The sequence below is a fragment of the Babylonia areolata genome, chromosome 9, assembly GCF_041734735.1.
Source record: "Babylonia areolata isolate BAREFJ2019XMU chromosome 9, ASM4173473v1, whole genome shotgun sequence".
Classification (NCBI taxonomy): domain Eukaryota; kingdom Metazoa; phylum Mollusca; class Gastropoda; order Neogastropoda; family Buccinidae; genus Babylonia; species Babylonia areolata.
Window position 1 is genome coordinate 5725878 of NC_134884.1, and position 24305 is coordinate 5750182.

Below are 24305 nucleotides of genomic sequence, written 5' to 3' on the forward strand. Positions count from 1 at the left end.
TGTAAGCAGACGACAGACTAGCGAAACAGTTATCTGCCGTTCCTGCCTCCTCGTTAAACAAAAGGTGAGATTTCGTTTGTCGATTTGGTTGGATATGTTCACATTGTCATCAACATACAGTTTTATTTTGTGAGAAACGTATGATTTAGCCACATCAGTTTTGTTTGTAGAAGAACGAACGAACTTTCTGACTGAGCTTTAAAAAAAAAAAGAAAGAAAAAAAAGGAAGAAAAAGAAGATTTGCCCAAGTGGTTTCCATTTTAATTTGGTTTTGGAAGCCGAATCCATTTACTAAAATGATGGAGGTTGATGAAAATGACACAAATGTCTAGTTTTTTTTATGTCTGTGATGTATTTAGTCTACTTTCATGTGGACATTCTTGTGGTTTGACGGACGAGGGTGACCAACCCTTGACATGAGAGCTGGGTGGAGAAGTACCTCCCATAGTCACAGTGCATAAATTATTCTCGAGATGTGATGAGGCCACGTACGATTCAAACTCACAACTCGTGTGTGTGTGGGTGTGTGTGTGTGTGTGTGGGTGTGTGTCTGTGTGTGGAATACTAATATTCAATTTGATTATAAATGAAATCCTGTGGAAAGACCGACAATGTGCAGAAATATTTTCAGCAGAATATCATAGGTACTTGCTTTTGATAAATACGTTCGTGGTATTTTTACCCCTCCTCTTTTGTTTTCCCCCCAACGCTAATAGGATTTGTGATGGGAGAAAAAATATGTCAACAGTAGGATTTGAACAAGCATAATATTTTCGTTTAATGTGTTGTGATGTTACTCAGTAACATACCATAGAAACAGTATCATGAGTAGGGTCAGATATTTGATTTGCATTTTATCAGTGACATTAAGTATTATTTCTCTTCTGTATCATTATAAGTCATTACTCTGTTTAAGAATTTTCTTTCAAACTGTGTGTACTTATTTTATATTCGAATAGATTGTTAGAAAATATTACAAGTGTGAATTTTATTAATAGTTGTGGCAGCCAAACAACCAGTGAATCAACCAGATATTCAAGAATCAAGCAACAGTTCTGAATAAAAGTCATTTTGGTGTTGACATTACAAATCATTTCATTTGTTCTTGTGATGAGAACCAGTTGCATGTATTGTCAAGACTTGAACAGTATGATAGCTTGGAATGTAGGACACATCTTATATCCTTCTTTCAGTTTAGCCTTCACCTACTCACAGTTTCACATGTGCAAACACACATGTACACACACACACACACACACACACACACACACACACACACACAGAGAAGAAGTTATGGACAGAGTGATTGGTTTTAGTCTGAATACTCTTGTCCCAAATACCTTCTTGATATATAGTGATTGTCCGTTCACATGTAGCTGCATTGGGACTTACGAAATGAGTGAATTTAGTACCAGTTACACAGAGATGATCCATAATTGGTAAACACACATGCCAAAAAGGAAAAAAAAGCGATTTGAAATCTCAAAGCTGTTAAAAGCTGACAGTTACCCCAGTGCTTTGATACAAGCAATCCATAATTCTCTCACTCTCACTCACACACACACACACACACACACACACACACACACACACACACACACACACACAAGAATATGCTTGTAAAATTCAGGTACGCCCTAAACTGTGTAAGCTAATGATTGCTGCAGTGGTTAATGTTATTGGTTGTTTTGTTTCTTTATATTTAAAGCATTCTTTTTGTATATTCAGCAGTTTGGGGTGGTGGCTGGGGTGGTCATGTGTATAACTGCAAGTGAATATCTTTGTGTGTTAAGAACTTGGCAATTGGTGTTAAGATTTTGTTGCCTGTGTTGTGTCTGCTTTACTTTTGTTTAAAAAAAATTGTTTGTGAACTTTGCATCATCTGTTGTAGTTTTTGTCATTTTGTCGAAGGTGTTTGAAAAAAAAAGAAAAAAGAAAAGTTTTGTTGTTTTCTTTAATATCTTATTCCTTGTTTCTGTATCATTTGTTAGTGATGTGGGCACAACTTGATTTTCTGCCACCACTGATTAAAGATTTCAAATCTTAACACATAATTACAACTGGTGGTTGTGGGCATCTGTCAGTCTTTGGAGACTGTGGAGTATGGAGTTGCACTCTGTGTGATGTTTCTGGTGCAGACTTGGTTGTGGCTTGACAGGCCAGTTCTAGAATTACAATTACTACAACTAGCGCCCAGCTTTTCAGCTGCTGTTACTGTTGGTGCTACTGGAGCTACATATACTATGATGCAGCAATATCCAACAGTTAGTTTATTTGTGTTTAATTTCATGCGCTCATGCATTACATGAGTGTCCACCCCTACAGATAATGGCAGTCCGAATCGCTCCTGATCCTCCGTTCTAGAGAAACCACCGTGAAATTATTAGCATGTGCCTATGCCTCAGTTAGCCTGCAACGGCCGTGCCACACCACACGACTCGTGAGATCTATATTTAGCTGTCTGCCGAGGGGGTCGTCATAACGGCTTCTCTCTCTGCAGGCGTGTCAGTGGTTCGTCAGAACATCAGACCACAACCGTTCACGCATGAATTACGCACCTGTCTTCCCATCACGAACTTTGTGAAGACAAAACAAGGTTAACGCATTTAGTAAGCACATTGTGCATATTTCAATACACAAAAAGAGTAGAATTGCAAAGGGCCATGGCGCACGCCGGCATTGCCGAAAGCCAAAAGGAAATGGGGAGTGTGCTTTGCATGGGGGAGAGAGGCGACGTCATGTCAGCTGATGTACTTAGCATGATTCATTTCCCAGAGAAATGCCTGCAGGTGAGGTGTAATGCGTCATGGGCAGGTTATAAAATTGCTTCTTTTTTTTTTTGGTTTTGTTTTGTTTTTATTTTTAAGCTGGCGGGCGTTCCATCACGCACGCACGGCATCCGTCCGTCAGTTGGGCACACACACACACACACACACACACACACACGGCACTCACACACACTCTGACCCCCACCCCCACCCCCTCACCCCTCCCCACACACACACTACGTCACGGTAACGGCACACTGTTGACTGGCATACACACTACACACTGACAACAGTCAGTTAAGTTCACACACACACGCGCACGCACACACCGGCACACACACACACACACACACACACACACACACATGACATACCGCCGACAACAGTACGTATCTCTCTCTCTCTCTCTCTCTCTCTCTCTCTCTCTCACACACACACACACACACACACACCGTACACACACACACAGGCTGTGTGGTCGTAAAAAAATATAAACACTAATAATACGGAAGGGCTTCCAAAATAATAACAAGGAAGGGCTTCAGACCGGAAACACGAATCCGATCGAGGGAGTGAAACACGGACATTTCGAACCCTTCCCATCTTTCTGTTCGTTTGTCTGTTTCTCTCCCTCATCCCGCCTACCCACTGTGGTCCCCCACCCGTTCTCTCTCTCTCTCTCTCTCTCTCTCTCTCTCTCTCTCTCTCTGTGTGACATAAGGTTACACTCTGTATCTCTCACCCATTCTCAATGTTTCTTTGTCTCGCATTTTCACGGATGGTCCAGTATTAAATACGTGTGCGTGCATGTGTGTGTGTGTGTGTGTGTGTGTGTGTGTGTGTGTGTGTGTGTGTGTGTGCTAGTGTGTGTGTGTGTGTGTGTGTGTGTGTGTGTGTGTGTGTGTGTGTTCTTTATGCCTCAGCCTCTCTGTAGATATGCACTGATCGATGTCATTTGTCAGTCCCCATCTGCTTCTGTCTCACTGTGCCTATCTGTCTATGTCTTCCTGTGTGTGTCTGTCTCTGCCTCTCTCTCTCTCTCTCCCCGCAGATCAGCAAATCACTAGGGGTGGCCGGGGGGGTGGGGGGGGGGTCAGTGGAGCGGATCCACTGAGTCGAAAACGAAAGTGTGACTGACTCCAGTCACTACCAAGTACCAAATGTGTTTCCGTGGTCCTGAGTTTTATCATGTCGACAGTTCCTACATATGATATGCATCTTTTCCTTTCCACAAATCTGCTGCATGCCACGTGTTACTACAATGAATAGATAATAACACAGAAATCCTTTGTTACTCAGTGCAAGTTTTCCAGTATTCCGTTTGATCTATTTTTCATTGAAATTACCCCCCCCCCCCCACTGATGAGCTGATGACCCCCCAAAAAAAAACCAAACAACAACAACCCCCCCCCCAAAAAAAAAAAACAAACAAAAAAAACCCACAAAAAAACAAACAAAAACAAACAAACAAAAAAACAACCAGTCAGCGTATATATAAGATTAACGGACTTAGAATGAAATGGTCTGAACAAAGCAAGTCGGATGGGGACAACGATCAAGCGGCTGTTATGATTATTTTTATCTTTTTCATTTAATTCCTCAATTCGATCTCTTCCTCCCCCTTCTCATCGTAGATGATGCTATCTTCATGTTCAGTGAGCTGAGTATGGGTTTCCGTGCTCCGGCTGTGGTCTTTGCATATTTTATTCCAGTGTGTGTGTGTGTGTGTGTGTGTGTGTGTGTGATTTCACGACGGATTAGACGCCGCTTCATAATTCGACAGACGATGTAACTTATCATTGACGACGAGCAAGACACCAGTAACGCAACTGACTGAGATCCGACGGTGATCGTTCTGATTCCATTCAGTTACGTTTCGGATAAAACCGTGATGACATAACAGCAGATACTTTAAATTTCTCCCAAAGATGAGTCATCCGTCAGTCAGTTTATCGTGCTCTGATCCGTCAGCACTTTTGATGGAGTCGAAAATTGGTCGCCGGTTTCGCCACTGTGAACGCCCACGTATTGTAGTCACAACGAGCGAATTGTTTCACTTGCGATGAGAACAGGTGTTGACAGTTGTGGAGATATCATTGTTGTGGAGGTAGTTTTTCTTATATAAATAAAGCAAAGAGCGTATGGAAAAGGCCTATTTCATTCAACAAAATTCTTGATTATCTACAAGTGTTTTTTTTTGTTTTTGTTTTTTGGGGTGTGTGTTTTTTTTACGCCTCTGCGCGCACAGGTCATTAATAGTCAGTAATGACGGCTGACCTTCCAATTTGAAGATTGAAGTGAAACTGAAGCAGACGAGAATGGTGGCAAGCATTTCAACAGTAATCTGCACTCGGGCACGACCGAAAACGTGTGCCTGCAAAAATGTCTTATTTCTTAAGCAATCATGTACGTTTGGAAAGTTCATGCCAGGCCTTCTTTCATTTAGATTCTGCTGGATCTCAATCAGTATCATGTTGAGAATCACTGAATTTTGTCACATGACCTATGAGTGACGAATAGTATGTGAAAGACGTCTGCACATGAATACAGAACATCTTGCTTTCTTTGCATACATGGTCAATATTGTTGAACCTATCAAGTTAGAAAAAAAATGCAGTTATTTTCCGTGGACAGATATTGTCTGCAAGCGCTAGAAATATCACTTAACGAAACATTAAACATTATCAATCAGTAGTTAACGGGCGCTATTTTCTTTCCGATGTAGGTTACAAAGTAGCAAAAGAAGTGTACAGAAAACCGGTCGAGAATTTCAGAGCGTGCTCTTGTTTACATCAGACAGGTCGAGTGTGAGGACGTCAAGAGTGTGTATTGAAAGCGGTCAGGTTCTGATCAGTGAAAATTCGGTGTGTTCAGTTACCTACACTGTGAAACAAGAGCTCGATTCTTCTGCAGATATCCCTGTGATATTCTGGTTTGTTTTTTTTTATTCAAAGAAAAAAAGAAAAATTCATGATTTAAGATCAGAGAATGTCTGAATTTGATCCAGGTTAAGAATAATCACGTGTGTCTCCTTTTGTTTATGAGTGAAATTTTACGAAATTATGGTATTATTATTGTTCAGCCGTATGGCTGTATTGCAAGCAGTCATTTGGATTTCTACAGCCAAGGAACAAACAAAATTATGATTAAATTATAAAAAAAATAAAACATTGAAAACCAAGCAAAAGGTCCAAAGGCATAATTAACACAATAATAGACAGCAAATACTTGATGATTTTCAGTGCCAGTTAAGTAGTTTTAATTCCCAGTCTCTCATTACCCAAAGACCTGGCTTGAACTTGAAGTATGTTGTGAAATCACAAGTGGTAGTTAAATCAGGTTTTGTTGATGTATGTAATTGATTTTTTATTTTAACAGATGTCAGTTTGATGTAAAATACTAGTTCTTGATAGCTAATACAAAAGACTGGTATTGGTAGTGGCACTACTGTGGTACATTATTATTAGTAGAACTACCCAAATTGCTGCAGAGGAGAAAACTGCTTTTAGTTTTATATATAAATGTATGATGTTGGCCCATTTTTTATTTGCTTCCAAGCACTCATTTATGATGTGTAGAACAGTTTACTGGAATAAAGTTTTATGTAGAACTCTTCTTTCAAAAGGCCTCAATATGGTGTAACTGTAAGAAGCAGTAATGTATTTTAGATTTTTTTGTTTTTGGTTGACATCAATCTATGATCTACAAAGTGTTCAGCGACAAACCTTGAAAAAGTTGCACAATGCATACGTCATTTTCGATTTAGTCTTTGGGGCCTCATGGGAGCAGTATTGCATAATAATGCAGTCTTGCTCTGTAATGTCTATGTTTTGTGTGTGGTTAAAAAGAAAATGCTCAAACTTTCAATTGTTAGATTTTTTTTGTTTTTTAGTTGTTGTTTTTTGTTTATTATTATTTTTTTAAATTATAGAATACACCATTTATAAGATTCTTCTACCTGAACTCTGTAAAGAATTATTAGGGCGCTGTACAAAAGTTCAAGACCTGTTCAGCAAGTTTCTCCAGGTTATCGCTATCAAAATGCCTAAATAATGCACACACACACACACACACACACACACACACACACATTATATATATGCATATATATATATACATATACATATATATATATATATATATATATATTGTATTGATTATCATAATTTATATAATATATACGCATTGTTTCTTATGGGGTGTATAGAACTATAAAAGTTAGAGTTCACTGTAACATGTGGAGTATTGTATTGTATTACTATTACTCTTTTTGTCACAACAGATTTCTCTGTGTGAAATTCAGGCTGCTCTCCCCATGGAGAGCGCATCGCTACACTGAGAGCACCATCCATTTTTTAGTATTTTTTTCTGCCTGCAGTTTTATTTGTTTTCCTATCGAGGTGGATTTTTCTACAGAATATTGCCAAGGACAAACCCTTTTGTTGCCGTGGGTTCTTTTACATGTGCTAAATGCATGCTGCACACTGGACCTCAGTTTATCTAGGTCTAGTGGAGGGGGAGAAAATACTGGCAACTATGGGATTTGAACCAGTGCGTTCAGATTCTCTCTTCCATGGTGACACATTACCTCTAGGTCAACATTCCAGACAAGTGGTGCTTGTTTATGAATAAAATCATGATTGTTTTATCATTGTTTTTCAGAGTGGTGGCCGTGGGCAGGACCTGGTCAGCATCAGCACCTGGGTAGGTCTGTTGTGGATGGCCCTTCCTGTCAATCTCGCCATGAAGGACCATCAGCAGCAGCACACGCGCTCAGGCAAGTCTTTCTTCTATTTTTTATTGGATTATGCTGCTCTGTGCGTGTGGGCAAACGTGCGTGCGTGTAAGGGTATTTTTTGTCATGTGTCTGCGCGCACGTGCGTGCATGCGTGTGTTTGCGTGCGTGCGTGCATGCGTGTGTTTGCGTGCGTGCGTGCGTGCGTGCGTGATTGTTCATACTTGCAATTTGTATTATTCATTGTCTTGGTGTATAAATACACATACAGTTATTTGTTGTTGTTTTTCATGTGCAGAGGTGCACTGCTGTTTATATATGTGTGTTGTTTCATGTAAGGCGCTAAGTTAGAGCCCATTACATGGGGAGTTTGCACTGTATAAGCACTATCTATTATCATTATTATTGTTGTTGTTATTATTATCATTATTATACTGTACCAAAGCTCATCAGCTGTGTTTTTATCTCCATTGCAAGTCCTCTCTCCATTCCTCTGTGTGTGTGTGTGTGTGTGTGTGTGTGACTTATTTACTGATAATTTTGACTTTACAGGTACAAGATAAATTGTACCCTTTACTTACGGGCTGTAGGATCTGCTAGAATACGATGCACATACACAGTGACACAGTCACACACACACACACACACACACACACACACAGAGCAAAAAACCAAAAACCCAAAACAAAACAAATAAACCCATAAAACAACTTTTTGTGGAAGGTATGTGACCTGGGGATATATTTTTTCTTTGTTTTAGTACTCATACATCTGCTGAGCTTTCAGTTATGCATAATAATTGATATCAGTTTTGATTACATCACATGACTGGCCACATAGCTTCTACATTTGTATTTTTCAAATACGTATGATCCATCACATGACTGGCCACATAGCTTCTACATTTGTATCTTTCAAATACGTATGATCACAGTTAAGATTTGGTGGATTTAAAGATTGGAAGGGGATTAATAGAAATCTAAAAGAATAAAAGAAAATCCACAGAATCAGATTTAGAAAGTTTGGTCAAGCATTTACAAGCTGCATCAAGGTAGTCCACACAGAAGAGCATACATTCACAGTCTATTATGATACAGTTCACCTGTTCAATTCTCGTGAGATATGATATAGTTGATTTTTTCTCTCCAGATTTGCCTGATGACTGGTGCAGTAGTGGTAAGTAAAAAAAAAAAAAAACAACAAAAAACAATAAAAAATTGAAAGTTTATTGATTTACTCTCTGCAAATGCAGCAGTGAAAAAAAAAAATTACTTACAGTTGCACCAATTTATTAGTTCATGTTTTCAAACTGATAGAAGAATGTGTGCTGTTCATACTCTGATGTTATTTCATTTTTTTTCCCCCAACACAGTGGACCCTCCTTCTTCTTCCGCCACCAAAAACAGCAAAAAAGAAAAAAGCGACGTCAACTCCAATAAGAAGGATGTGGACATACAGGCCCTCATAGTGGAGGCTGATAAGCTACAGTCTGAGCACCGCTATGAAGAGCTGTGCAAGTTTCTCATGCCATACAAACATATCGAGAACGATGAGCTGCTATGGCGACTGGCCCGCACATGCTGCGTGTGTGCCAAGATTCAGGGGGAAAAGGGGGACGACCACAAGAAGAAAGTTCTGATGGAGGAGGGGTTTTCATTTGCCCAGCGTGGCTTGAAGCTGAACGACCAGAACCCCAACTGTCACTCCGTAAGAGGATTTATTCATTTATTGTTTCTTGTTGTGATCGGTCTGTGGCTTGATTATTTATTTCTTTATCTATTTTTTTTTTACATAAAATTCTGATAGTTGGTGTGTTGTTGGGTGGTGTTTTTTGATTTGGATATTCAGTGTTCTTGCTTATTGAGATATGATACTTGCATATAAATTGAAGAACATGAATTCCATCCAGCCCCAAGAGTAAACCCAGATTTTGATATGTGTAGAACTATGATCTCTATTCAGTAGTCATCAATGGATGATAAGTTAGTTAAATTAGAGGGAGAGTTAAGTAAGAGTATTAGCAGGTGTTGAGCACAAGTTGCTGTGTCAGTGGTATGGATAATTGCCACAATGGTCTACTGGAGACATTGCTTGAAATGTAGTGGTTTTCTCAGTGCATTGTTAGGAAAATCACATCACAGTGCAATGAACAACATCCAAAGTTTCCCACAAAGGTTGTGGAAGAGTGTTAAGAAAAACAGGAAGATTACAAGACAAAGAAAAATAGTCACAGACACACACACACACACACAAAAAGAAAAGAAAAGAATTGTAATGATAACAAATAGAGAATAGATCTTAGCACCTCATGATCGGGGGATTCAAAAGGATGCAAGGGAGGTAAAAATGTGTGTGCAGCTGAGTGGGTTTTTTTTTCTGTCATACTCACACAACACAAGCAAACGGAGCACTGATAGTAGAGTCAGGGGAAATAATTTCATTTGGATCTAAAAATAGATACTCACTCTGTCCACCACTGGTTGACCAAAGTATCGTAAAACAACAAGATGCTGTAGAATTGATTGATTGATATGGATAATTATATACCACCTATCCTCGGTCGGAGACCAAGCTCTAAGCGCTTTACAAACACGGAGTCCTTTACTCAACAGGCTGCCTACCTGGGTAGAGCCGACTGATGGCTGCCATTGGGCACTCATCATTCGTTTCTTGTGTCATTCAATCAGATTTCAGGCACGCACACCTACACACTAAGACAAACATGTAACATTTAACATTTTACGTGTATGACCGGTTTTTTTTTTAAATATTTTTTTTTAATTTACCCCGCCATGTAGGCAGTCATACTCCGTTTTCGGGGGTGTGCATCATGCTGGGTATGTTCTTGTTTCCATAACCCACCAAATGCTGACATGGATTACATGATCTTTAATGTGCGTATTTGATCTTCTGCGTGCGTATACACACGAAGGGGGTTCAGGCACTGGCAGGTCTGCACATATGTTGACCAGGGAGATGGGAAAAATCTCCATCCTTTACCCACCAGGCGCTACCAAGATTCGAACCTGGGACCCTCAGATTGAAAGTCCAACGCTTTAACCACTCGGCTATTGCGCCTTGTCAGGCCAGTGGTGGTTTGTCTTGGAAACTAGAGAATCTGAGCGCACAGGATCAAACCCCACACTTACTAGAATTTCTTCCCCTCCATTACACCTTAAGTGGTCTGGGTGCTAGTCATTCAGATGGGACAACAAAACCAAGGTCTCGTGTGCAGCATGCACTTAATGCCTGTAAAAGAACCCATGGCAACAGAGGTTGGGGTTTTTTTTTGTCCTTGGTAATTTCCATAGAAAAATCTAATTTGACAGGAAAACAGTTAAACTTGTATTAAGAAAAGAAAAAAAAGATTATCATTGCACAGGTGATACAATCTCACTGGGGAAAAAAAGCAACCCAGATGTCAGATATAAATCAGATGTGACAAAAAGTAACACAGCATACTGATAGTGCATAAAACAAGTGACTATAATCATATTTCTTTGTTTTATCCTTTTGTTCAGTAAATCTTGCAAAATAATGCACGGGATTCTACATCTATATGCCCATGCATTATGTATCAGGATATGCATTTTCAGGATAGGCATTTTGTTGGTAATGTTCTGTTTTTCATTTATATATATATACTTTTTTGATGTGCAGTGGTATGCTACCATGATGCACTACAGCAGTGAAATTCATGGCATCAAAACGCAGTATATGAATGCGTTTATAATACGTGATCATTATGAGGTAAGAATCATTTTTTGTAATAATTCTTCTTCTTTCCTTGTTCATGTGTCTTCTGGGTTTTATATTCTTAACATACTTATTGTACAAGAAATTTTGATGAAATGGGGATAGAGAGTTACCTTTAAGATTCAGGCAATGTTAGTGTATTCTCTTTCCTTCCCATGGTTCATGATTAAGAGACACCACTTATAATTTCATGGTGTTTTAAATCTCTTTAGGAGAAAAATCACAATTCAAAGGCTTCCAAAAAGCCGTGTTGAAGGATATGAAAGAAATAGGAAGAAATATGAAATGGGGAAATGTCTGGAGAAAAAAAAGAGTATTGGCCCATGAATAACTGATGTTTTGCAACTTACGTTTCCAAAACAAAACAAGGCAAGGGAGGTTAAAATGTGTGTGGTACTGTTAGACAGTGAACTGCTGAAGGGGTGCCCTCCCTTAAGACTTATCAACTCCAAGTTTGTGCTGAGCTCAGCTTTGCTGTTTTGTTTGGAAAATTTATGTGTGGGGGGCATAGGATAATGATTTCAAAAGGTGTGTGGTATTTATTTTGGCTTTACAACAAGCAGATTACCTCTGGGTTGAAATCCTGCCTTAACAGTTTGCAGAGTATTGTGTGTGTGTATTATTTATTTATATAATGTTTTGTATGTGTTTGTGCATGTGTGTTTGTTCATGCACAAACACACACACACACACATGTGTGTGTGTGTGTGCACTTTGTGTGTGTGTTTGTCTTCACAATGACTTGATTGATTTCAGTTCAGTTTAAAACAAGTGGATGTGAAATTTGAAGATTCATAAGTTACTCATTTGTGTGTGTGTGTGTGTGTGTGTGTGTGTGTTTGAATAAATTTGTCATTATGTGTGTGTTTATACATGTGCAAGTTTGTATGTCCAACTTAAAACAGGGGATGCAAAAAAAAAAAAAAAAGTAAAAATGAACTACTGCTAGCATTTCTTTCTGTTCCTATGTAGTATATACATGTGCATATGTGTGCGTTTTCTTATATGTTTACATGTGTGCAGTGTATTAATTATTCACTGTTTATTTCAGAAAGCGGTATCTCTCAACCCTAAGGATGCGATATCACTCCATTCTCTAGGATACTGGTAAGTCTATCTTGTGCTGTCCACAACTTAAAACTTAAAGCACTGTTCAAAAGAGAGAACAGAGGAGAGAGCATTTTGCCAGTAACAGATCAGGTCAGTGTAGATCAAATCTGACACAATTAGAAACGATGGTAAACCCCAACTTCACCATTCTGACTTACAAAAACAAACCAAACATTATTAGAACAAGGAAAGAGAAGCAATATTTGTATTTGTTTGTATTTGTATTTCTTTTTATCACAACAGATTTCTCTGTGTGAAATTCGGGCTGCTGTCCCCAGGAAAATCTCGTCGCTACACTACAGCGCCACCCATTTTTTAAATTTTTTCATGCATGCAGTTTTATATTTTTTTCCTATCGAAGTGGATTTTTCGACAGAATTTTGCCAGGAACAACCCTTTTGTTGCCGTGGGTTCTTTTACGTGCGCTAAGTGCATGCTGCACACGGGACCTTGGTTTATCATCTCATCCGAATGACTAGTGTTCACACCACCACTCAAAGTCCAGTGGAGGCGGAGAAAATATCGGCGGCTGAGCCGTGATTCGAACCAGCGCGCTCAGATTCTGTTGCTTCCTAGGCGGACGCGTTACCTCAAGGCCATCACTCCACTTCATACAAAATTTGAGTAACTTCACTGGGTTTTGCTGGCTTTTCTCTGGGTCTTGCACAAGGGAGTTAAGAGTGTTTGATGGTAACCAGAGCAAGTGATATCCCTTTCGTTCCTGGAAGGACTCTGTATAATCCGTGGTCGCCAGCGAAAGAGAAAGGCTCCAACTTGCTCAAGAAAACAGCTCTCAAAGTCAAGGAAACTGCCCCTCTCCTAGCAAACTGTTGCTGCATGTGTGCATCTCTTGTCTGAACTTTTTGTTGTTTTGTCTTCCTGTAAACCTTGGTTGTTGATGTTTTTAAAAAAAAATTTCTTTCTTTTTTTTTTGCAGGTGTTTTGAGTTTGCTCATCTGCCGTGGTATCAGAAAAAGCTGCTAGCTGTTCTGTTCCATTCTCCACCCCACACAACCTTTGAACAGGTGGATATATATAATTACATTATTATATAATTATCATATTATAGCGCCCAATCGAGCTACATAATTATGTGACCTGGTTGGAGACATAATTTGACAAAAAACAAGAACGCCAGAGAATCGACAGACAGACAGAAAATAAGAAAAAAAAACTTAGCCGTATGGAGAGCACAGGAACAGGAGTCATGATGGCTGCCGGAAAAAGAGGGCCCTAGCCAGGGGGACAAAGGGGAGGTTACCTACTTCCGGGAGGTTATCGGCTGTAGTACTTTCGTTTTCTCCGCATAGGCGGATAGTAGTTTGCACAGGACAGGAATGTCAGACCCCTGCCGGAGTCTGCACTAGTTGGGTCACGGTAAGCATGTTATTTAAACGTAATTTTAGATAGAAAATTTCCTATTATAGTATGATTATGAAGTAGAACGTTTTGCCTTTGTAGAAATATTCTGAATTGTACTGCAATGAGCTGTGAGCAGCTGTCATGTAGAAACAGACTGAATCGTACTGTTGTACACTGTTCATGGTTTCCGAACGATTGTCCAATCTTGTTCTGCTTTGTATTCCTTGTGTCAGTGTGTTCTGTCACTTGATTGTTGGGAAGCTGGCCCTCTTCGTGCGTTGTGGACACTCACAGATCACCAGAGATATTTACTGTTGCCTATGTTGTTCTGTCTTAGCTAGCTTCCCCCAGGTATAGCCGTTTCCCTCAACACGATTGTAATCATTTTAAATTAAGAAATTTGAGGGGAAAAAAAGATATATTCTGAAGGACCTCACACAAGCTCACATTTTAATGTCCATTTTGAGACACTGAAATGCTAGAAGTAGAACCCATTTAGTTTCAGGGTGCCTCTTCGAAACTTACATGCATCTTAACGTTCTGACCCCAGATCCCCATCAAATAATTATGTTCTGTGTTTTTATCTTCAGCTGTTTTCGTGCCTGATATGTTTTTGTTTTTCAATTTGATTTGTCAACCAGGGTTAGGATAGGTAAAATGTCTTGGGGTGGGGTGCAAGTGTGAACATATGATTAGGAGACTGTCTTGTTTACTTAATTTTGCTATAATGAAGAAAAGAAGTTTGCTTGCTTGTTCATTTATCTCTCATGCTTCTTTTTTTTTTTTTTTTTTCAGGCTCTTGATTACTTTAACAAGGCAGAAGAAGGTAAGGCTTTTTGTTTTGGTTTATAAATCTGTGTTTACTGCGTGTGGTGAAGATATATTTTATCTCCATGTGTATTTGTCTATCTCTCTGCTTTGGTAAACGTTTGTGTACTCTATCTGTCTCTCTCCTGTTTTTTTGTTGTTGTTTTGGTGAGTGTGTGTGTGTGTGTGTGAGAGAGAATGTGATTGATTATGTGTGAGTGAGTATGTGTGTGTTTGTGTGTGTGTATGTAATATATATATATATATATATGTGTGTGTGTGTGTGTGTAAGTGAGTGAGTTAGTGTGTGAGATATATAAGAGAGAGAGAGGGGGTGTGTTTGTGTGTGTGTGTCAGAGATAGGGAGAGAATGTGAGTGATAATGTGTGTGTATGAGTGAGTGTGTGTGTGTGTGTATATTTATATATATATATATGTGTGTGTGTGTGTGTAAGGGAGTGAGTTAGTGTGTGTGAGAGAGATAGAGTGTGTGTGTGTGTGTGAGAGAGAGAGAGAAATGGAGAGAGAGTGATTTTGTGTGTGCATGAGCGTGTGAGTGAATGAGTATGTGCGTGTGCATGAGTGCAAAGTGTGTGTATATTAGGCAGATCACTGTATGTGTGTGCTGTGTGTCCACCCCCCCCCCCCCCCCCCCCCCCCCAGCATCCCCAGGGTTTTTCAGCATGAACCTGGTGATGGCCGGGAGGGCCCACTACCACCTCCACCAGTACGACAAGGCCCGTAACCTCTTCAACCGCGCCCTCCTCACCACCCCCCAGTCCCCTGATGATCGACAGGTATTATCTCCTCTTTCAGGCTCTACGCTTGGCTTGTCTCACAGATTGACTTAAGCTTACCGTTGGGACGGCAGCAAAGTGAGAGCTGTATGATGAGTAGTTGTTTCACTGCAGCGGGAATTCATTTACAGCCCAGTTTTTTGTGGAGGACAGTGACTCTCAAACTAGGAGGCAATGGCTCTGAAGTGCTGCAGCCTTGGGGATGAGTTGGCTTTTTGGGGACCGTCCCAAACGCCAACTGTCCTAAAACTCTCTTGGCTGAGAGAGTGGGGATGTGTATAACTTGGGCAAGACACTCTCCACTATAATCAGATTGTGGCCTAGATGTTGGAGACAGCAGTTGCCTCCTCTGCTGTTCTGATGGTGATAGTCAAATACGACTAACATAACGTGGCCTGTTTTCCTTGCTAGTGCTTAAAGCTTTGGTCATTTTACTAGGGTACTGAAGGACAGTTCTTGTTCATATGTATGTTTGTGCTTAAGTCTGTAAAAGTTGTTGCACTGAGTGTTTTTTCTAATTTTTGGGTTTTGTAGACTGCTTTTATAACATGAAATGATTGTGTTTTCATGACTCTTTTATCATAGTTATATTTCCACTTCATCTATGCTTACTCAATTTATTTTCAGTATTGGATTTCTAAAGCACTTGGAGCTTGCTTGTATTGTAGTGCTGTTTAAAGGTATTATCATTATTATTATCATCATCATCATCATCATCTGTCATCATCATGTGTATTCTTATTGGAAAGGGAAAGTTCTTGTTGATCTGCCATGGTCTTCCAGTTGACAAGAGAAAGTATATTTGTTTGTCTACTTTGTACTAAGTATTTGTTATTTGTACAAAAAAAACAACAGAAAATGTTTGTCCTGCAGGCCCATGCCAAGGCCATAGAGATGATCAAAAAGATGGACCACCATCACCACTAGAGGCACGTGACGATCCACTGACTGCGCCAGGTTTCAGGGGGAGGAACTGTGTCACTCTTTTTTCATCACCACTGACTTTTCTTTCCCTTTAAAAAAAAAAAATTAAAAATTATTAAATTTTGTTTTACTTCTATGTGTGTTTATGTGTATACTGTATGGCTGGAGTTTTTGTTTTATTGTTATGTTTTTTTGTGTTTTTTTTTAATTCTCAAAGAAGTTGGTCATGATCTATTTGTTTGTTGTGAACAGTGGTTTTTTTTTTGTTTTGTTTTCTTGGAGAAGTGAGTCATCTCTTTGTTGTCACATATTTTGATTATTTGTTTTATTTTTGTTATATTTTTTTTTCTTGGATAAGTCAGTGATGAACTATCTTTCTGTTGTCACAGGTTATATTGTGGAGGTCAACATTCTGACATCATTTCCCCGTGCAGTTAGTGTTGGAGCCTTGAGACGTTCGGCCAGTTTTGAAATGTATTACTCTTAGGTCAAGCTGGAGCTCTGAGCCGAACATTTGCACTAGGCACAAATGCTAACAGCTGATAATTTAAGAATAACATCTAGTCATTTTTCTCAGGGGATGCATTATGATGGACCAAGTAAGAAGCAACAACTATTCATCGTCATTCGGTGACCTTTACGACTGGCGAAGCAAGTGACTCGTATCCATCAGGGGGTCTTTAAGATTAGCAAAGTAGGAATTGTTGGCTAGTCGTTTTCATCGTGCTATCTCGACAACTACTAGTTAAGAAGGGCAGCAGTGAATCATTGCTCATCATGAAATCATTCTTACGGTTGTCACTGTGATGGCTGATAATCATTTTTTGGTGAAAGCTTAAAACAGAAAGTGAAGCTTGGCTTGGGAGTACTTACATGAAATATTAGTTGGCAATCATGGTGAGAGAGGGAAAAAAAACAACCACCAAAAACGTCGTCGTTGTCAGTTCTGGAAACAATAGTTGGTGAATATTATGAGGTAATTCCAGTTATTTGCACAACTTGAACGTTCTAGGAATCATAGTTGGTGAATATTATGAGGTAATTCCAGTTATTTGCACAACTCAAAACAACAACTGTTTTGACATCTTGAGACGACGTCAGTGATAGGTCAAAAACAGAAGAATAACAGTTATTAGTCATCACTTTTTTATGAGTTAGTAGCAGGGCACAAAGCAATATGTTTTTTTTGTTTTTTGTTGTTGTTTTTTTGAAAACAACAACTGTTTTAACGTCTTGAGACGTCAGTGATTGGCCAAGACCAAAAAAAAAAAAGTAGTTATTGGTCGTCACTTTTTATGAGTTAGTGGCTGGACGCAGAGCAATAATTTTGTTGACCATCTCCCTAAGAAAGGTCTTTATGAATGATGAAGTGGGGGGAAAATGATAGTGATTCATTGTTTTGCAGAGGCCTTTAGGGTGGAGCCACGACTGTTCCTGGCTTTGAGGCAGCGTTTTATTAAACTTTATTAAACTTAACATAACTTGGAATGGTCACCAATTTTCTGTCTCTTCAGATGTTATACTTTGTCCTGTTGAACAAATCAGGGAATGTGTTTCCTTTTATTCTTTTAAAAAAACAAAACAAACTAACTTGCGTTGAAGCTGGTGTGTGTGTGTGTGTGTGTGTGTTAGTTTCTTATTATTGAAGGAGACTGGTGTTTTGCTGGTTTTTTAATATGTTTTGAGTGTGGGGGTGCTTAGGTGTATTATATACATTTGTGTGTGTGTGAGAGAGAGAGAGAGTGTGTGAGAGAGAGGGGGGGAGGGGGAGAGGGATAGAAACAGTTTTCAGAGAAGAGTTTAATAAATAAAGGCATCAAGTCAGTTACAACAATTAGTTACTTTAAAAAAAATAAATTAAAAAAAGGCTATGACTCAAATATTATCACAAGAACTTTGCAGATGAAGTTTGCTAAGCACACAGCTTGAATGTATCTTTGTCAGGTTTGATACCTATTTTCTCACTGTGGGGTAGTTTGTTGTGTCTGTGGGGTAGTTTGATAACTTAGGTGACAGTGACTTGTACTTTCAGAAGGCCAGTTGAATGCTGAATCGGTCACACACACACACACACACACACACAGAGAAATGCATCACTGTATCAGTGAATGATCATACTGTCTTGTACATATGTTTTTGCTTTGGTTTCGTAAGTCAAAGGCCAGTTGGGAGAGAAGGACTAAGACATTGTACTTACTTTACTATACAGTTAGTGCTGTTCAGATTGATGATTTTCAGTAAATCAGGCCTGTGTAAGATTGACAGTAGAACACACACACACACACACACACACACACACACACACACACACACACACACACACACACACACACACACACACCTTCTGCTGTCATTCTTCTCAGCCCTCTTGTCCTTGTTTCTTCAATAACTGATTCTCTGAAGTCAAAACACACTTTGGTCTTGTGTGTGTGTGTATAATGTATTTGTGTGTGTGTGTGTGTATAATGTATATGTGTGTGTGTGTGTGTGTGTGTGTGTGCTTGTTCGCATGCATATACATTAGTAAAACTGCTCTTTGATGTGTATGCGTGTACATCTGTGCTTACAAGCGTGTTGTGTGGACAGAATATACAGTCATGCGTACATTATATCAAGCCTGTGTATACATGATCATTTTGGTTTATTTATTACGTGTGCATGTTTGTTTATATGATTTGTTCTTTTCCATACCTCGAATGCGAACAGTTTCTTTATCTTTGATAGGACTGATATGATGAGTCAGTCAGCGCAATTTTTTATTTTTAATTTTTTTATTCAAGAAAAAGTTTTACCAGTAATATGTACCACAGTCACACAGTGTATTTGTTTTAAAATGTTGATGTTCCCTTAGTTTGATGAGTGTCGTGTATATATTCAGTATTGTTTTGTTATACACATATTCCTGTATGTATCCCATGCATTTGTCATGGGTCAGGGTATATATATATATACAGAGCAAAAAAAAAAAAAGAAAAGGAAATACTCTGGTCATGATTGGAGTCAAACAGACGTGTTTGTATGCGTGTATGTATACACGTGTGCGCGCACAGTCTGCATACATTTTGTATGTGTACATGTGTGTGCGCACTGTCATGAAATTACCGACACTGACGGTGAAGCGTATTGTGGATGGAGTGTTGGTTTAGTTCCTTGTTCAGGGATTCTAAAGTCATTATTTGGTTCATGTGGAAAAGTGTTGATATTCCAGTTGTGTGTCAAACTGCATGTTATGAAGATGACGACATACGCGACAGATATCAGTGGAAATTTCATTAGTTCATGACATTGTGAAATAGTGTAAACAATACTCAATGGCCCCCTCAACCCCCTCCCGCAACCCCCTCCACAGAAAAAAAATTAAATAAGTTCATAAATGATGTATCACCATTGAAAATAGTATGTGTAAACTATATACTTCTTTCCACTGATTTTTTTATTTATATTTTTTTTATACTAAGGATTTAACCAAAGAAATAGATCTAGAAGCTGAAATACATGAATGAAATGAAGAATAAGACAAAGAACATGATGAATGAAATCAGTCCTGTGTATTTTTCTCCACAAAGAAAGTTTAACATCACCTGAATCTGACATGGGGCAGGGGTGGAACCTTTTTTTTTTTTCTTCTCCAATTTCAAATATACTGATTGAAAAATAAAATCTGGTGTGAAGCAAATGTGAAAGGGGAGACCATTCTTAAGTAAGTTCCATGGATGGAGGAAAGAAAAAAAACTGATTTATTTTATTTTATTTTTTTTTTAAATGGTGTGATAGAAAGCAAATGAAAAAGGGGAGACCAATCTCAGACTAATTTGTGTAAAGATCAGAGAGAGAGAGAGAGAGAAAATTTCACAAAATGATCTGATGGAAAGAATGGGAAGCTGATCTCAAATCAATTTATTTTTGTAGAGGAAAAAACAAGAAGAGAGTCATTACACTACACTACACTACACTACACTAGTCACACAGGATCATACACTACACTACACTACACTGCACTATACTACACTTATTACACAGAGACCCAGATACATCCAGAGACAGTGATAGAGTAAGTTCGCAAACTACACTACACTACACTACACTACACTACAATAGGCAGTTACTGTCTCGGGTCACAGCACATCTTATCTCTCAGGACTGGATCTTTCAGTATCGAGAGTTGATTTAAAAAATTATTATTTATTTATTTTTTTTTTTTTCCCCCTTTTGATCTTGAGAGTGTTGGCCAGTGCATGGTTGTGATAAGTTATTTTTCATCGCTACTACTAGCGTCAGGCAGGGAAAACTGAGACATGCAAGGGTTAAAGATTGTGTGGGTGTTTTCATGGCATTTTGCAGGAGAGTGAGTGTGTTGGAGGTAGGGATCAATTTTGCATGCCTGTATGAGGGTATGAGTGAGGGTATGAATCTCTCTCTCTCTCTCTCTCTCTCTCTCTCTCTGTATGAATCTCTCTCTCTAGCTCTCTCTCTGTTAATGTTTTCTATATTTTGATTTTTTTTTTTAAAATTGAGTAGACTGCATGTTGTAAATTTTATAAAGAAAGAACAACTAAGTATTGACGTTGAGCATGTTTATTTATAATTTCACAAATATACACACATGGACATTTGCTTTGATTGTATGCATGTTTGTATAGACATGTATTTGTGCTTGTGATTTTGCACAAATACTTGAGAGAAAAAAGATAGACAAGCTTGAAAATGTAGACACTGCAGAAAGTGCTTCTTAAAAAACGGTGCCAAAATAATCAGTTGCTAGACTGATTATGAATTTGAAAAACAGTTTTTTAAAATATTTTTTTATGATTGCATGTATTTAGCTAAGAGTAAAGCAAAGCAAACTTGTGAAACTGTGGAACTAGTTTCAAAATAGAAATGTCTCAACATCCTCATCCCAACACACGCACACACACACACACACATACATACTGTTGGAAGTAACATAAAAGATGTATGTCCCTTCTTATTGATTCTTCCTGTCAACTATAACACTTATTGGCAGTCTTCCATCTGTGTACCTATTTATTGGTATGACGACACCCTCAACAGAGAGCCTGTTACCACGCACTGGCAGTGCAAGTGCTTGATGATGAACTGATTTAAAAAAAAATTTTTTTTTATTGGACCAAAATATTTATCATGACTTGAAGGTTAATGCTATACAGTCAATGCACTGCAATAGTGTGTAGTTTAACAGGACAGCAATACTTATGTGGACAAATGTCCTGACGATCGTTGCTGAATGTGTTCAGAGGAAATTTTTGTGAAGGATTGAATATGTTGGTTTTTTCGACAGTATTTCTTTCTTCACTTCCTCATCTGTCGTAGTTGGTGCTATACGACGTCTTAGAGGAGGGAGAATATCAGAAAACTGAATGATTGTGTATGTTTTGATTGTTAAAGCTTATCAAGTGGGAGTTGTGAACTTGAAATTGTGGTGTTGCTTTTTTTTAATAGAAGTGGTTAGTGTGAAACTCTTGTTTTAAGGAGAGTGATTGTGTCTGTGTTTGTGTGTGTGTGTATGTGTCTGTGTGTGTGTGTGTCACAGCAAGACAAAGACTTGCTTTGATGCTATTCTTTTTTTCTACTTTTTTTTTTCTTTTAGTGTTCAGTTGATGATCAGATCACCCAAGGGACTGTCATCATAGATCCTTTCCAAGGATGTAGCTAAGATGTCATTCATGATTCCCTGTCGTTGGTAGGTCATTGATTCAACATCAGTTCACCAAAGTGATATTTTAGACGTTGTTAAGAGTGCTGATGGTATTGTCATTCATACACTGTGCTCGCATGGAAGGACATTTTTGTCTCTGCTGTTTCAGACCGTTGAGTTCTAGACATGCGAGTTGTTTCTTTTATCTCTCAGTCGAACAACACGAAAAAGAAGGGAAAGCTGGTAGAGGGATGGGAGTTTAATTAATTAACTCATTCAGAACGGTTTTCGCATACCTACATTTGCATATGTCGCAAAGAAAAGGAGACTAATTTGTATGTGTCCACATGTAATTTGGAGGAAAAACTGTATTTTCTGCATTTTCTCTGCACCAGTATGGTGTGGAAGCCTGTAAAGGCTGTGAACTCCTCGCTCCTCGGGGGTTGAATGGGTTAATAAAGGACATGAGAGCAGTGAAGAAATGGGCAATAATGCAGAATGGACTTGAAGGTATCGGTGATGTGAATGTGAACAGAAACCACTTAACTTGCTGTTGTCATTGTTCGGTTATATAAGTAATACCGAAAACAGCAGTCTATAAAGAATACCAAAAACAGCAGTCGATGAATAATACCAAAAACAGCAGTCGATGAATAATACTTGAAACCACAGTCTATGAACAATACTTAAAACAGCAGTCTGTTTATGATACTGAAAACAGCAGTCTATGAATGATACCCCAAACAACGGTCTATAAATAATACTTAAAACAACAGTTGCTTAAATTCTTTGTGTTTTCTGTAATATTTTCTCTATCCTTTGCACAGTTTTAGAATTTTGCTTTCTCAACTTACGTTGGAGAAAAGTATTGGTTAAACAAACCAAAGGAAGTATACCATGAGTATAGGTGTTCAGGAAATGTTGGTTGTGACTGGAAAAAAAGAAATACTGGAAGAAAGTGACTCATGTTGTGTGCTTTTTGAGCTGTTGTAAATAATATTTCTTGCTTTGTCATTAAAAAAACGAACAACAAAACTGACTATTAATGTTAGAAACATATTTCTGATTCATCTACTTGTTTGGGGTTAGTTTGTTTTTTTTTAATTTAAAAAAAAAAAAATTTTTTTTTACTCTCCTTGACTAAGAAGTGTTGCAAAAAGTTCATAGAATACCCTTAGTATTCTGAAGAGTTCTGTTTTGTTTTGCGCATGCTGACAAGGCTGAGGGTTTTGTCTCCTAGAAGTACAACTCTCACTTGAATCTCTGCTGCTTGTATTTTGTAGCACATTGTGATAAGATCATTTCAATACTTGTAATGAAAAAAAAACCCACCTCGTTCTTGTTTAGATTTTGGAACTCACTAGTGTGTGTGCATGTCATCAATGATGATTACTTTAAAACTGGATGAATTGTAAGAATTCCTCAAGCAGTACAGCTGTTTGAACACCAAAGCGTAGAATTAATTTTTTTGCCAACAAAATGAGATGTAACACTGAATGAGATTATTTCAAAGTTGTCCTTTTTCCCCCCCCTCCAATTTCTCTTCATTTTATTTCCACATTGATATTATATTAATAGAAAGTGCATCATTTATATGTGACCGCTTGTCTGTTTGCTGTGACATCCAGTGACTCGACAGTACAAGAATTAATAATGATTTGATTATGTACTGATTGAATGTTCTTCCTGAATTGTGTTCTTCATAAGTCTCCTTTTCTGAATGATACACACTTGAACCTGTGACACCTTTAGTATATAATAATGTAATGGTTGAAGATTTTGTGGATGTCATTTTTTTCTTTTTTTTTTTTTCCAATTACTACGCTAATATTCTTGCCTTTCTACGCAAGTTATAGATCTCAGGAACATCAGCATCTGTGCGTCTGGTCATCAACAGATTTTTGTAAGGCAATGTCGTGTCTGTCTTGTGCGATTCCAGAATCTTCCACTTCTTCTAATGGATGTCTTTCTTATGTCGTATCTCCGTTTGTGCTGTGTTAGTCTTGTTTGATATTGTTTTATGACATATATATCTGGACTTTCCACTGTATCTAGTTCATTGTTTGATGGTGTGTGTGGGTTTAAAAATTTTTTTTTTACCATGTTTGTAAATTAAACACCTGCGCAGACATATTATCTTCAGCATTACAAGGGGCACTTGCCTTAAATGGTACCTACAGAGACAATCATAGTTTTGGTGTTGCTGAAATTTTGATTTTTAAAAATTTTTTAATTTAATTTCATTTTTTTTTAGATACAAATGAAAAGGAAGAAGGAAAAAAAAAAAAAGACACAAAGAGAGAGAGAGAAAAGAAAGAAAGAGAAAAAAAAAAGTTCAGTGCAGACCAAAATCAGTTTACAAAAATTACACATGCATTGCCACTCCCCCA

At 38.3% G+C, this 24305-nt stretch overlaps 1 protein-coding gene across 2 annotated transcripts; it reads left to right on the plus strand.

Moving 5' to 3' along the window:
* The first annotated feature begins 2666 nt into the window (after positions 1-2666).
* Positions 2667-23010, plus strand: LOC143286027 (regulator of microtubule dynamics protein 1-like). 2 transcript variants are annotated; one of them, XR_013055745.1, is made up of 11 exons: positions 2667-2789; positions 7431-7545; positions 8653-8679; positions 8876-9210; positions 11164-11253; positions 12311-12366; positions 13307-13394; positions 14527-14557; positions 15202-15335; positions 16209-17235; positions 17298-23010. XR_013055745.1 is itself a non-coding variant. In XM_076593537.1 (10 exons), the coding sequence occupies exons 1-10, from the start codon at positions 2700-2702 to the stop codon at positions 16260-16262; spliced, it is 1020 nt and encodes a 339-aa protein (XP_076449652.1). In that variant the 5' UTR covers positions 2667-2699; the 3' UTR covers positions 16263-23010. The 2 variants fall into 2 exon arrangements, 1 of the variants encoding a protein (XP_076449652.1); XM_076593537.1 differs by having other exon boundaries at positions 16209-23010.
* Positions 23011-24305: the final 1295 nt, after the last annotated feature.

Bases quoted from the DNA above. Each gene is read 5' to 3' on its own strand.
- LOC143286027 (XM_076593537.1), top strand. From the start codon at position 2,700: ATGGGGAGTGTGCTTTGCATGGGGGAGAGAGGCGACGTCATGTCAGCT. The intron at 9,211-11,163 runs GTAAGAGGATTT...TTTGATGTGCAG, and splicing joins AGAACCCCAACTGTCACTCC to TGGTATGCTACCATGATGCA. The intron at 15,336-16,208 runs GTATTATCTCCT...TTTGTCCTGCAG, and splicing joins AGTCCCCTGATGATCGACAG to GCCCATGCCAAGGCCATAGA.